The sequence below is a fragment of the Ostrinia furnacalis genome, unplaced genomic scaffold (assembly GCF_004193835.3).
Source record: "Ostrinia furnacalis isolate ACB-3 unplaced genomic scaffold, ASM419383v2 OfSCF6844, whole genome shotgun sequence".
Taxonomy (NCBI): Eukaryota; Metazoa; Arthropoda; class Insecta; order Lepidoptera; family Crambidae; genus Ostrinia; species Ostrinia furnacalis.
The window spans coordinates 128,183-143,090 of NW_021137083.1; the positions used below are offsets into that span (position 1 = coordinate 128,183).

The 14,908-nt window shown below is 45.2% G+C and overlaps 1 protein-coding gene across 1 annotated transcript in view; it reads right to left on the minus strand.

The window, feature by feature from the left end:
- Positions 1-208: 208 nt before the first annotated feature.
- Dg (Dystroglycan) overlaps positions 209-14,908 on the minus strand; it is a 105,008-nt gene continuing 90,308 nt past the window's right edge. Inside the window, exons 18-28 of the mRNA XM_028318430.1 lie at positions 14,291-14,512; positions 12,934-13,104; positions 11,772-11,932; positions 9,562-9,702; positions 8,766-9,117; positions 8,142-8,363; positions 4,726-4,896; positions 2,789-3,030; positions 2,137-2,363; positions 1,576-1,722; positions 209-554 (exon numbers count right to left, since the gene is read on the minus strand). Of these exons, the coding sequence (XP_028174231.1) occupies positions 268-554; positions 1,576-1,722; positions 2,137-2,363; positions 2,789-3,030; positions 4,726-4,896; positions 8,142-8,363; positions 8,766-9,117; positions 9,562-9,702; positions 11,772-11,932; positions 12,934-13,104; positions 14,291-14,512 (2,343 nt within the window). The 3' untranslated portion in view covers positions 209-267. The remainder of the gene's footprint in view (positions 555-1,575; positions 1,723-2,136; positions 2,364-2,788; positions 3,031-4,725; positions 4,897-8,141; positions 8,364-8,765; positions 9,118-9,561; positions 9,703-11,771; positions 11,933-12,933; positions 13,105-14,290; positions 14,513-14,908) is intronic.

Below are 14,908 nucleotides of genomic sequence, written 5' to 3' on the forward strand. Positions count from 1 at the left end.
TCGATTCAAAATTCCTAACGCTCGATTTATTGTGAGCAAAAGAAGGAGTGCGGTGCCCGCTCGTTGCCCGCTCCCTCGCCGCTGCCCGCTCGTTCCCCGCTGCCGCGCCGCTCTTTTCGAGAACCGGTCTATTTGATTTTACGCATAAGATCCTGCCGCTCCCGCGCCGCCGCCCCGCTGCCCGCTAAGTTCGAGGCTGGGGCCTTAGGTTCGAACCTCGAAACGCGGTCGTTCTACTTGCTATACTTAATTAAGTGAGGCAGTGTCTTAAGGCGGTACGTACGGGGGAGGTTTCCTGTAAGTGGGCGTGGCCTTGGGCCGAGGGGGCGTGCGGGTGGCGGCGAAGGGCGGCGGGGGGCGGTATGGCGCGTCGTCCCCGGCGCGGTAGTCGGGCGCCGGCGGCAGCAGAGGAGGCTTCTCTTCCCGCATGATGACGGGGCTCTTATGAACGGGTTCGGTGTCCCCACGCTCCTCCAGCTCGTCCTGGAATATCACGGGGATGCCCTTGGAGCGGAAGGCCTGCCTCTCCTCCTCGTCGCCGACGCTCATCTTGCCTGCAAGCGGAACTGTCGTTGTTACATGTTGTAGTATCTGCCAGTGAGTTCTCGTATCGGTGAACGTGCAATGTTACTCGCGCCCAGTAAGGTGACATTTAGCAGGTGTTCAGTTTCGGACAAAATATAAAGGGAACTTTTTCTTGGATTTTAGGAGAAGTATAATGAAGTTTTAATCTAATAGTTTTGTGCAAGATTTAAGTGAATAAATTCTACAATTAAATAGACTTTACGATAGATCGATTCTGATATTTTAGCGCTATTATTATTTCAGTACCTATTTCGTCTTGATCGAATCGTCTTGTGAAGAGCTGAGTGCATTTGTACTTCGACTAGTACAGGTTAAAAGTTACGAATAGCGTTTTAACTGCGCAGGTTAAAATACATAGCGGTGCTTTTTATGGCACACCCAAATAGCGTCTGCGTCTACCACCAATTGATGTTTTTAAAAAGCACTTGTGTTTTAATTAATTCTTTGAATTCACCTTTTTTCAGGGATATTCGCCCCCTACAGAATTAAAACTAATGTTAGTTGTTACTTAACATTTTGTGATTTTTATTGTTTGATCAGCTCACACTTTTTATTGAAAATAATAATAAAGTGGATACCAAACAGCAATACTTTACAATGCTAATAAAAATATAGTAGGTACATGGTTAATAAAATATAGCTTGGTATTTTTTTTATCAAATAATCAACTCATAACGTTGTCTTGCGTTTACAGGATCCAAGCTACATTTTACAATACGAAATATAAGCATAACTCTTTACATCACTGACATAAAATACTAAAAGCAGTTTAAACGCATAGCATAAAATACAGGATGTATTCTGATTGGCATGAATCGACATTATGTCACGGCGACCGAGCTTGAATCAGAATTTAGGCCTTTTAGGGCGTTGTTTTAAAATAGATAATGCTCTGTCCTCTTTTAGTTAGTAAATAAGACGTAGGTCTTATTAAAGCGATCGTAAGCGTGTATCAGAATCAACTGATTATTAAAACAAAAGATATCTCACCTGTACGCCGCCGTCGGTATAGCACGCACGCTATGACGCCAGCCACCAGTATCATACACACGATCACCACCGCTGGTATGATGAACGTCACTAGGTATCCGTTGTCGGCACTCGCTGTTTTACTTCCTTGCTGGTTAGAAGACGACCCTGGAAATTGATTATTTGTCAGAAACAGGTAACAAACAGTAACTGCGCACCTGACGGCCGTGATGTCACCAGAGGTACGGACGGGGCGAATTCGGGGAAGTGCAAGGTAGAGTCGCATTTCAGCGAGTTGCAGTTATGGTCACATTTACATAAAATAGAGTCCATGTTTCGCTCGATTCATCTTAGCAGGCAGGCATTATAAAGGAAACAAGATTACAAGATATTACAATCTTAATTTTGATATTCGGTTACAGAGTAAAACGTTTCTTGAAGCAACCAAGCCTATGTAAATCCTTCTTAAACTGATTTAATAAAAAGCACTTAAGGTTACGTGGCAACCTGATAGACATTTTATGCCTATATAGTAACAATTTTTGGATTAATGTTGTTCTCGTCGCCTAAGCAAATACTAACCTGGATGTACTTGTATAGTCGTCTTGGGTACTTTGGTGCTCTGTTCCGCGCACAGGCCGAGTGGAATGAGCCTTATGGACATGACCTTAAGGTCCTTATCGAAGACGTGGTCGACGTTCTCTTTGAGCGCGCCGCCGGCGGAACCGCGGTAGTCGACGATTATCATCTTTCGGAGTTCCTCGATCTCTTTCTTGGGACACCTGTCCATTGGTAGGCTGGTGTTGTACCTGATGAATGAATGAAATATGTTAGTTGGTTTCCCATTATACAACACTGATTTCATAAGCACTAAGATCTGGAACCTAGGGAAACTGAGACGAAATCTTTAGAAAAAATAAGGAACAAAAAAAAGCAATAAAAATCTTTTTGCTTTTGCATTTCAACAGCATTATAACTATCAGCCGACCTGGGATGCGCGCAACGATATAATCTTATCGTTGATTTTAGACGACAAATAAACGTGTGAGCTTATCTTCAAGTATAAATGTCTCGATAAAACGATATAATGCGCATCCTAGGCTAGCATGGTGTACGGGTTACCGTACACATGTTAATGTATAACTTTGTCTAATGAAATCATGGCATTTGTGTTTAAAGAGCCTAAGATTATCTTGGTATTTTAAATGGTTACACGAAGCTTCAAAACACTCACCAAATAATAGTAGTAGGGTTATTCGTGATGCTGTGTATCCTAATGTTCTCAGTCTCCTTCTGACCAAAGAGCGCTGCCAATTTCTCCACCACCTTCCTCTTGTTATTCGCGTCATACGCTAGCAGCGGGAACGGGTAGTCCATGGTCATTTGGAACTCGACTGTAGGGCGAATGGCTGGTGCTTTCACCACTTCTACTACTAAGCTGTCGTAGGCGCTCTTCTTGCTTGAATCTTCAGCAATCTGTTGAAAGGATTTTGGAGTTAGATCTATGGTTTTATAACATGTTGTAGATTAAAATGTTTAGTTATGGCATTTACATTTCTATGCCAGATCCATTAGTTTGGAGTGGAAAGATGTTCGATTCAAAAGAGATAAGGCCACCACCAGTCAACTTTCACTCAACATTCTTGTGAGCAGTTAATTTAAGTATGACAATGGAAACCTATAAAGTCATAATCTTCTTTACCATCTCAATTAACACAATATTTAATTAATTGAAATCTTATTGGGTTTTGAGGTGAAGAATAAAATATTCTTAAAAAAAATATATTTTCGAGTAGTTGTCTTGGATCATTGATTCAAGGTGTCAACTACCCAATCCGATTTATGAATATCAAAACCAACCAGTTGGTAGTGCACGCGGCCTTCATCGCCCGGCGCGGGTAGTCCGTAGAACTCCTGGTTGCGCGAGTCAAACTGCAGCCAGTGGCCGGCCGGCAGCTCTGAGCGGTCGTTGTAGCATAGACAGGTCTAGCCTTATAGAGGTAGCTACGAGATACACATGGCAACACTGACCAGTTGGTAGTGCACTCGGCCTTCGTCGCCCGGCGCGGGTAGTCCATAGAACTCCTGGTTGCACGAGTCGAATTGCAGCTCTGAGCGGTCGTTGTAGCATAGACAGGTGTAGCCTTATCGAGTTAAGAATAAGATACACATGGCAACACTGACCAGTTGGTAGTGCACGCGGCCTTCATCACCCGGCGCGGGAAGTCCATAGAACTCCTGGTTGCGCGAGTCGAACTGCAGCTCTGAGCGGTCGTTATAGCGGGGACAAGTGTATCTTTATTAAGGTAACAATAATATACACATGGCAACACTGACCAGTTGGTAGTGCACGCGGCCTTCATCGCCCGGCGCGGGTAGTCCGTAGAACTCCAGGTTGCGCGAGTCGAACTGCAGCCAGTGGCCGGCCGGCAGTTAGAGCGGTCGTTGTAGCATAGACAGGTCTAGCCTTATAGAGGTAGCTACGAGATACACATGGCAACACTGACCAGTTAGTCCATAGAAGTCCATAGAACTCCTGGTTGCGCGAGTCGAACGGCAGCTCTGAGCGGTCGTTATAGCGGGGACAAGTGTAGCTTTATTAAGGTAACAATAAGATATAGCAACACTGACCAGTTGGTAGTGCACGCGGCCTTCATCGCCCGGCGCGGGAAGTCCATAGAACTCCTGGTTGCGCGAGTCGAACGGCAGCTCTGAGCGGTCATTATAGCGGGGACAAGTGTAGCTTTATTAAGGTAACAATAATATACACATGGCAACACTGACCAGTTGGTAGTGCACGCGGCCTTCATCGCCCGGCACGGGTAGTCCGTAGAACTCTTGGTTGCGCGAGTCGAACGGCAGCTTTGAGCGGTCGTTGTAGTATAGACAGGTCTAGCCTTATCGAGGTAACAATAAGATACACATTCGAACTGCAGCTCTGAACGGTCGTTATAGCGGGGACAAGTGTAGTTTTATTAAGGTAACAATAATATACACAATACACATGGCAACACTGACCAGTTGGTAGTGCACGCGGCCTTCGTCGCCCGGCGCGGGTAGTCCATAGAACTCCTGGTTGCGCGAGTCGAACGGCAGCTTTGAGCGGTCGTTGTAGTTTAGACAGGTTTAGCCTTATTAAGGTAACAATAAGATACACATGGCAACACTGACCAGTTGGTAGTGCACGCGGCCTTCGTCGCCCGGCGCGGGTAGTCCATAGAACTCCTGGTTGCGCGAGTCGAACTGCAGCCAGTGGCCGGCCGGCAGTTCCGAGCGGTCGTTGTAGCGGAGAGATAGGTGCAGGTTGCGGGTTCCCCCGTCTTCTGGGTCGAAGAATGTGTCCTGGAAAGAGAAAATTATATGTTAATTAAGGTTTTGCGATTAGACATTTGTTTTATTTGTCAATTTTGTGTGATGTGCACAGATTTGTCTGTGATCCGTCTTTGGAAGAGTAAAAAAAGGACCACCCATACTTTCCCGTGGATGTCGAAAGAGACCACTTTTGAGAAATAAGCCAACGCCACGTGAGGAGTGTAGGTCAAGTCCTCCCTTACCTTCTTGTCAATTAAACAGGAACCTCAGTAGAATGGTCACCACACGCCGCTCACCTTTATTTAGCTCAGCTTCAGGTTTTGATTCGGATTTCCTGCTGTACCTAGTTACAAGTATACTGGTGGGCTTACCTCAGGCACTTTATACAGCAGCAGATGGCCAGCGGTCGCCGTGAGGTGGTCGACCTGGTTCGCGAGCTAGACTGGCTGAGCGACTTTCTAAGCTAGCCGATGGACTCTCTAAGATATCTGACGGACTCTCTAAGCTAGCCGACGGATTCTCTAAGCTAGCGACGGTCTCTGGGCGCGTGGGCTTACCTCAGGAACTTTATACAGCAGCAGGTGCCCGGCGGTCGCCGTGAGGTGGTCGACCTGGTTCCTGGTGACCGGCGGGTAGGTGTCGGGCGCGTGGGTGGCGGGCACGCCCGGCGCGCACGGGCCCACGCCGCGCCACGCCACGCCGCTCACTTTGAGCTCGGGAGACATGGCGCGGGCTAGGCTGGCTGAGAGACTGTCTAAGCTAGCTGACAGACTACCTAAGGTAGCTGACTGTCTTCCTAAGCTAGCTGATGATGGACTTTCTAAGCTAGCTGACCGACTCTCTAAGATATCTGATGGACTCTCTAAGCTACCGGTATAGCACGCACGCTATAACACCAGCCACCAGTATCATACACACGATCACCACCGCTGGTATGATGAACGTCACTAGGTATCCGTTGTCGGCACTCGCCGTTTTACTTCCTTGCTGGTTAGAAGACGACCCTGGAAATTGAAATTTATTTAGTTGCCAGGAACAGCTAACATAAATATAGTCACAAAAGGCCCGGTTTCCACAAACGTGGAGCGGAAAAATGTTTTGAATAACCAATCAGATTTCATTCCTCAATAATGAATGAATGCATCAAATCAGAATGGTTATTCAAAATATCCGCTCCGTTGCGCCTTGGTGAAAAACGGGCCTAATGTTACCTAAAATAAAGTCAATGTTTCCCTAAATATATCTTAGCAGGCATGCATTATAAAGGAGACAAGATTACAAGATATTACAATCATCATTGAATCCTTCCTCTTGAATCATTAATTCAAAGTGTCTAAGCAAATTTTGATATTCGGTTACAGAATAAAACGTTTCTTGAAGCAACCAAGTATGTAAATCCTTCTTAAACTGATTTAATGGAAGGAAGTTAATGTTAGGTGGCAACCTATTACACATTTTATGCCTATAGAGTAACAATTTTTGGAATAATATTGTTCTCATCGCCTAAACAAATACTAACCTGGATGTACTTGTATAGTCGTCTTGGGTACTTTGGTGCTCTGTTCCGCGCACAGGCCGAGTGGAATGAGCCTTATGGACATGACCTTAAGGTCCTTATCGAAGACGTGGTCGACGTTCTCTTTGAGCGCGCCGCCGGCTGAACCGCGGTAGTCGACGATTATCATCTTTCGGAGTTCCTCGATCTCTTTCTTGGGACACCTGTCCATTGGTAGGCTGGTGTTGTACCTGATGAATGAATGAAATATGTTAGTTGGTTTCCCATTATACAACACTGATTTCATAAGCACTAAGATCTAGAACCTAGGGAAACTGAGACGAAATCTTTAGAAAAAATAAGGAACAAAAAAAGCAATAAAAATCTTTTTGCTTTTGCATTTCAACAGCATTATAACTATCAGCCGATCTGGGATGCGCGCCACGATATAATCTTATCGTTGATTTTAGACGACAAATAAACGTGTGAGCTTATCTTCAAGATTAAATGTCTCGATAAAACCATATAATGCGCATCTTAGGTTAGCATAGATAGAATGTACTTATAACATAGCTTACTGAAATTATGTAGGGATTTGTGTTTATAAGAGCCTAAGATTATCTTGGTATTTAAATCATGACACGAAGCTCCAATCATAGCCCAATACACTCACCAAATAATAGTAGTAGGGTTATTCGTGATGCTGTGTATCCTAATGTTCTCTGTCTCCTTTTGACCAAAGAGCGCTGCCAATTTCTCCACCACCTTTCTCTTGTTGTTCGCGTCATACGCTAGCAGCGGAAACGGGTAGTCCATGGTCATTTGGAACTCGACTGTAGGCCGGATGGCTGGCGCCTTCACCACTTCGACTACTAAGCTGTCGTAGGCGCTCTTCTTGCTTGAATCTTCAGCAATCTGTTGAAAGGATTTGAGTTAGATCTTTGGTTTTGTAACATGTTGTAGATATAAAATGTTTAGTTATGGCATTTACATTTATACGCAAGCTTCCAAAGCATACAGTGGAAACATGTTCGCTTCGAAAGAGATACGGCAGTTCAGACATTCTTACAGACAGTTAATTTAAGATGATAACCTATTATGTCATATCCTCTTTACCATCTCAATTAAAACAACATTTAAATCATTAGATTAAAAAAATCATATTATACGTAATTGAAATTTTATTGGCTTTTGAGGGCAAGAATAAAATATTCTTTTGGAGCAGTTGTCTTGGATCATTGATTCAAGGTGTCAACTACCCAATCCGATTTAAACTATACTACGAAAACCTAAAAGTTGCTTTTTGAATATCAAAACCAACCAGTTGGTAGTGCACGCGGCCTTCATCACCCGGCGCGGGAAGTCCATAGAACTCCTGGTTGAGCGAGTAGAACGGCAGCTCTGAGCGGTCGTTATAGCGGGGACAAGTGTAGCTTTATTAAGGTAACAATAATATACACATGGCAACACTGACCAGTTAGTCCATAGAAGTCCATAGAACTCCTGGTTGCGCGAGTCGAACGGCAGCTCTGAGCGGTCGTTATAGCGGGGACAAGTGTAGCTTTATAAAGGTAACAATAATATACACATGGCAACACTGACCAGTTAGTCCATATAAGTCCATAGAACTTTGGTTGCGCGAGTCGAACGGCAGCTCTGACCGGTCGTTATAGCGGGGACAAGTGTATCTTTATTAAGGTAACAAAATATACACATGGCAACACTGNCTGGTTGACGGAATCCCTAAGCTAGCTGACGGTCTCTGGGCGCATGGACTTACCTCAGGCACTTTATACAGCAGCAGATGGCCAGCGGTCGCCGTGAGGTGGTCGACCTGGTTCCTGGTGACCGGCGGGTAGGTGTCGGGCGCGTGGGTGGCGGGCACGCCCGGCGCGCACGGGCCCACGCCGCGCCACGCCACGCCGCTCACTTTGAGCTCGGGAGACATGGCGCGAGCTAGGCTGGCTGAGGGACTGCCGGGTTCCGAGTCGGATTCCATGATCTGTAACAATGGCGGTAATGCTGTAGATTCGGGGTACACAGGAGTTGCAGCAGTAGGAACAAGCCGCCAAAAGCCTGTTCAGGACTCGGTCAGGACCCAGGACTTTGTGATTGCTTCGCTAGGTACGTCAAGATCATCAAAGACTCTGGCACCTTATACAGTAAATGCATGTGCTGTCGACTGGATCTCTTCGATCCAAAATCAAGAGCAATGCGACATCATTTTTTAAAAGCTTCTTTGGTCCAGAAAAAGTACACGTGTGTCCGTACTTTTATAGAGCAAATGACCACTGTGATGAATAAGTAATGCCTTTATTCCTAGCCTTAAAAGGTTTTATTGTTATAGCAACATTAGAATGTGCTGTCGTCTTACAATATTAAGAAGAACAAGATACAAACAAACCTTCATAAGCCGCTTGATGTCATCCATCGGACACGCAGGGTCTTTCGGGAGCGTATCATTGGTCCAAACGAATTCGCACGTATCCCCATTCTGGGTCGCGTTCAGAACCGTCAAATGATCCATATCCGTATCTCGGAATAGATTGACCAGTCCTTCCAAAGCCTTGATCTGCCAGTCGATGGTGTTATTATAGTCGCGGAGAAGCTTGAAGGTGATGATGAACTGGTGGTTCACTGTTCGACCACTCTTGTGTTGCTGGACGGTGATGTCGAGAGGACCTCGGGCTAGCAGACCTTCGGAGTCTTGCGCCTCGACTATGAAGTTCCAGCGGGAGACGTGCGATTCCAGCGGCCTGGGAATTGGAACGTATTCTTATGTATCGCATTGCATTTAAATATAATGGCCCGGCTTGGTGTTTATCGTACCAAGCTACAGTGTTGCTGGTTCGATTTCGCGAGTTTGAAAATTGCTTAGTTTGAGGAGCGAAAGAGATTATGATGCCCGTTTTCACCATCTAATTTTTAAGTTACCCCTATGAAAACAAAATTCATAATATGTGTTACCATAAGGGTTTCTTAAAAATTAGGGACTGATGGTGAAAACGGGCATGAGTCTACTTTATAACTTGATATCATGTTTTCAAATGAAGGCAGAAATAAACTCAACCAGATTGATTTCATCCATTCAAAAGTGGTTATGATTTCCCTTGATATGATTTGAAACTTTTACTTTCGAAGTAGGTATATGATTCACTTATTTGAACTTCTAGCTAATTCCAAAGTGTAACCAAACTTACAATCCATAGACTTCCCGTCCCGAGGGAATGAACTGTATCCACGAAGTCTTGCTTAGCGGCACATTCTCTGCCTCGTACATAGTGAACGTGAGATTGCTACCTTCCTCCGGATCCGTGAATAAGTCTGCTGGGATGATGTATCTAGAAATAAGATAATGCCATTTTTATGCAATATTCTGAATTGCATTCAAGGAAGTCTCCATGGCAGTCTAGGGGCAGTTTTTCCAAATTTTAACATACAAAACAATCTGAAAACTATGATATATCCTTGTTTAGGTATTAAAACATGGGGCAGTAGGACAAACTATTTGGTCACAAAAGACGAGCCAAAAAGGGGTGAAACAAAGATTATGTAGTAGAAATCTAAAGTCTCCAATCTCCCTGTCCGAAATATCCAGAAGATATAAATGTCGCAGTCGGATTGTATAATCCGCCGTTTTACATTACCACTAGGCATTTTACATTACAGCTCTGTTTTGTAATACGGCGGTTCAACGTTTAGGCGGATTGTCATTGCGATACGTTCTTCAATACGGCGGCCCACGTTTAGCCGCATCGTACTACTATTTAGATTGTAGGGTGACCAAACTTACAAAATAAAACAATGTTTAAAGAAAATAAATTTTAATAACGCAGATTTCTTCTCACGATATTCCTTAGTTATTTTTGTTACAGTAAATAATACAGTACTTATTATTATTCTGTGGTAATACTAAATTATATATTTGGCTACAGTCATTTTTTTGTATTTTTATATATCACAGGGGACAGCCATCTCAAAACAAATAAACTTTTTTAAAAAGTTAATAATAAATAAAATATTATTTTGGCTTTAGTCATTGTTAAACATAATGAGTAATCACAAGGTAAAAATATCTTAAAAGATATCTCAAAATCTTCACCGGCCACTGTCATAATATCATACTTTTTGCATCAATAATATTGAGTAGGATTCCACCGAACACCAGAATCCATAGCCACTTTAGCGGTTTTAATGTGGGCTATAACCTCCAAAACTCGGTCCCTTGTCCACGGTTTTTTGACTGTTCCACATTTTGAAGAATAGAAATTCTACAATTGCAAGTTAAAATTGTTCTTAAACTCACTGTCGACACACATATTTATAAAGTTTTCTTTATTAAATTCAGAAATAACTTCGTAATTTAGCAACATATTTTCTGCATCCGATGCCATTGTTGTTGTTATGTCAGGCAGCGTCACGGTATTGAAAATGGGAACTAAAAATTGTCAAAGCGGCGGGTAATGACACGCTGTTTTACATTGCGGCTAGCCGTATTGAAGAACGTTTGGCGCCGAATACATTCCGGCGGATTTTCATTCAGCCGTATTCAATCCGCCTAAACGTTGAACCGCTGTATTACAAAACAGAGCTGTAATGTAAAATGCCTAGTGGTAATGTAAAACGGCGGATTATACAATCCGACTGCGACATAAATATACCACAAACAAGTTATTTAAAAAAATATGTATAAATAAATTATGCATACCTGGCAATCAGATACTAGAATCAACCAGAAGAGAGATTATAGACTGTCTAAAACCAGTACACCAGGGACGGTGACCGGCATGGGGTAAGTGACTGTCTCAGTCGTGCGACCGTACGATCGTGCTCAACCTTTCGCTTGAGGATACTGTCCTGGTATTATACGGTGTGTACGTACCTGAAAGCCTTGCCGGCAGTGATGGCGAGCTTCTTCATGTGGTGCTTGAGGGTCGGCGGCTGGTTGACCGGCAGCGGGACGGTGACTTGCATGGAGAAAGTCACCGTCTCAGTCGTGCGACCTACGATCGTGCTCGACCCTGAGATTATTTATATAGTGTGTACCTGAAAGCCTTGCCGGCAGTGATGGCGAGCTTCTTCATGTGGTGCTTGAGGGTCGGCGGCTGGTTGACCGGTAGCGGGACGGTGACTGGCATGGAGAAAGTCACCGTCTCAGTCGTGCGACCCACGATCGTGCTCGACCCTTCACTTGAGGGTAGTCCTGAGATTATTTATATAGTGTGTACCTGAAGGCCTTGCCGGCAGTGATGGCGAGCTTCTTCATGTGGTGCTTGAGGGTCGGCGGCTGGTTGACGGGCAGCGGGACGGTGACCGGCATAGGGAAGGTCACCGTCTCAGTCGTGCGACCTACGATCGTGCTCGACCCTTCACTTGAGGGTAGTCCTGAGATTATTTATATAGTGTGTACCTGAAGGCCTTGCCGGCAGTGATGGCGAGCTTCTTCATGTGGTGCTTGAGGGTCGGCGGCTGGTTGACCGGCAGCGGGACGGTGACCGGCATGGGGAAGGTCACCGTCTCAGTCGTGCGACCTACGATCGTGCTCGACCTTTCGCTTGAAGGTACTATGTCCTGGAAATACGAGTATATTATGATTTTGTTAATTTCTAGCTTTACTAACGAGTAAATAAAACAAATGAATCGTGAGTTTATAATCGTAAAATTTATGTAATATTTCTTTTGACAAAATAGGACTTCTAGATTTTAAACAAACTTGTCAAACCAACTTGGGTTGATACGAGAACGACTTTACCCGGTGCGACCTAAGCCGCGGCGGCGTATTTATGTTGTGTTCGTTAATTTCATTATGTGGTAAAAATATATCTGAATACATGTTTATAATTTTATTTTACTGAATTATGATAGATAATTTTGGAAGCAGAATCACTGCCTTAGAAAATTTATACACAAGATATCTTAAATTGTTACAAAAGAAAAGGTGAAAAGAGTAAAGCCAATTTTTTTAAACAAATATTTTTAATAGCCAAATCCCCAAAAGTATGAATAGATGTTTTATGATAGAAGAAAGATTATGAATTTTCCCTTTTTAGTGTTTTGAAAAACCCGTGAAAGAAAACTTAACTCAATTTCACCACCACATAAATCTAATAAAGAAAAAAATGAAAATATACGGTGAAGCGTGACGAAATCCTGTTAATAAGTGTTTTCTTAAAATAAAGAAACTTTTAGTAAATAACATTAACTTTTTTTAAGTATAAAATGTTAAATCTTTTATGAAAACACTTATGTCACGGAAACACATTGTTTCTGTCACATACAATTTTCCNAAGTCCATAGAACTCCTGGTTGCGCGAGTCGAACGGCAGCTCTGACCGGTCGTTATAGCGGGGACAAGTGTATCTTTATTAAGGTAACAATAATATACACATGGCAACACTGACCAGTTGGTAGTGCACGCGGCCTTCATCGCCCGGCGCGGGTAGTCCGTAGAACTCCTGGTTGCGCGAGTCGAACTGCAGTCAGTGGCCGGCCGGCAGTTCCGAGCGGTCGTTGTAGCATAGACAGGTCTAGCCTTATCGAGGTAACAATAAGATACACATGGCAACACTGACCAGTTGGTAGTGCACGCGGCCTTCATCGCCCGGCGCGGGTAGTCCGTAGAACTCCTGGTTGCGCGAGTCGAACTGCAGCCAGTGGCCGGCCGGCAGTTCCGACCGGTCGTTGTAGCGGAGAGATAGGTGCAGGTTGCGGGTACCGCCGTCTTCTGGGTCGAAGAATGTGTCCTGGAAAGAGAAAATCATATTATGTTAATTAAGATTTTGTGATTAGACATTTGTTTTATTTGTCAATTTTGTGTGATGTGCACAGATTTGTCTGTGAGCCGTCTTTGGAAGAGTAAAAAAAGGACCACCCATACTTTCCCGTGGATGTCGAAAGAGACCACTTTTGAAAAATAACCCAACGTCACCCCTTCATTTGGTCAGCGTGAGGAGTGTAGGTCAAGTCTTCCTTTCCCTCTTGTAAATTAAAGGAGGATCGTCCTCCTGCAGTGGAGTGGCCAGGCCACGCCGGCTCACCTTCAGCGCAACTTCAGGATTTTGAGTCAGGTTCCATTGACGTTAGAAGTATACCGCACACGTGGGCTTACCTCAGGCACTTTATACAGCAGCAGATGACCAGCGGTCGCCGTGAGGTGGTCGACCTGGTTCCTGGTGACCGGCGGGTAGGTGTCGGGCGCGTGGGTGGCGGGCACGCCCGGCGCGCACGGGCCCACGCCGCGCCACGCCACGCCGCTCACTTTGAGCTCGGGCGACATGGCGCGGGCTAGGCTAGCTGAAGGACTGTCTTAGCTAGCTGACAGACTACTAAGGTAGCTGACGGACTCCCTAATCTAGCTGATGGACTCCCTAAGCTAGTTGATGGACTCTCTAAGCTAGTTGATGGACTCTATAAGCCAGCTGGCGGAATCCCTAAGCTAGTTGACGGAGTCTCTAAGCTAGTTGAGGGACTTAGGGCGCGTGGGCTTACCTCAGGCACTTTATACAGCAGCAGGTGCCCAGCGGTGGCCGTGAGGTGGTCGACCTGGTTCCTGGTGACCGGCGGGTAGGTGTCGGGCGCGTGGGTGGCGGGCACGCCCGGCGCGCACGGGCCCACGCCGCGCCACGCCACGCCGCTCACTTTGAGCTCGGGAGACATGGCGCGGGCTAGGCTGGCTGAGGGACTTCCTAAGCTAGCTGATGGACTCCCTAAGCTAGCTGACCGACTCCCTAAGCTAGTTGATGGACTCTCTAAGATATCTGACGGACTCTAAGCTAGCTGATGGACTCTCTAAGCTAGCTGATGGACTCTCTAAGATATCTGATGGACTCTCTAAGCTAGCTGATGGACTCTCTAAGATATCTGACGGACTCTCTAAGCTAGCCGACGGATTCTCTAAGCTAGCGACGGTCTCTGGGCGCGTGGGCTTACCTCAGGCACTTTATACAGCAGCAGATGTCCAGCGGTGGCCGTGAGGTGGTCGACCTGGTTCCTGGTGACCGGCGGGTAGGTGTCGGGCGCGTGGGTGGCGGGCACGCCCGGCGCGCACGGGCCCACGCCGCGCCACGCCACGCCGCTCACTTTGAGCTCGGGCGACATGGCGCGGGCTAGGCTGGCTGAGGGACTGCCGGGTTCTGAGTCGGATTCCATGATCTGTAACAATGGCGGTAATGCTGTAGATTCGGGGTACACAGGATTCGAAGCGGTGAACGAAAGGTGGTTCAGGTCTCAGGACTCATGAGTTTTTGATTTTGTGATCGCTTCGTTGCGTCCGTAAATGTTACACGTGAATATCAACAAAAACTCTGGCTTACAGTTAAAGCATGTCATGTCAACTGGATCTTATAAGAAATCGATAACATTTTTTAAAGTTCTCAAAGCAATGCAGCATATTTTTTACAATCATATCTTTGGCCAAGAAAAGTACACGTACGTTTATTGAATAAATCACCACTATGTTTCAGCCAAATCATAACTGTGATGAATGACTAATGCCTGTATCCCTAGCCTTAAAATGTTTTATTGTTATAGCAACATTAGAATGTTCCA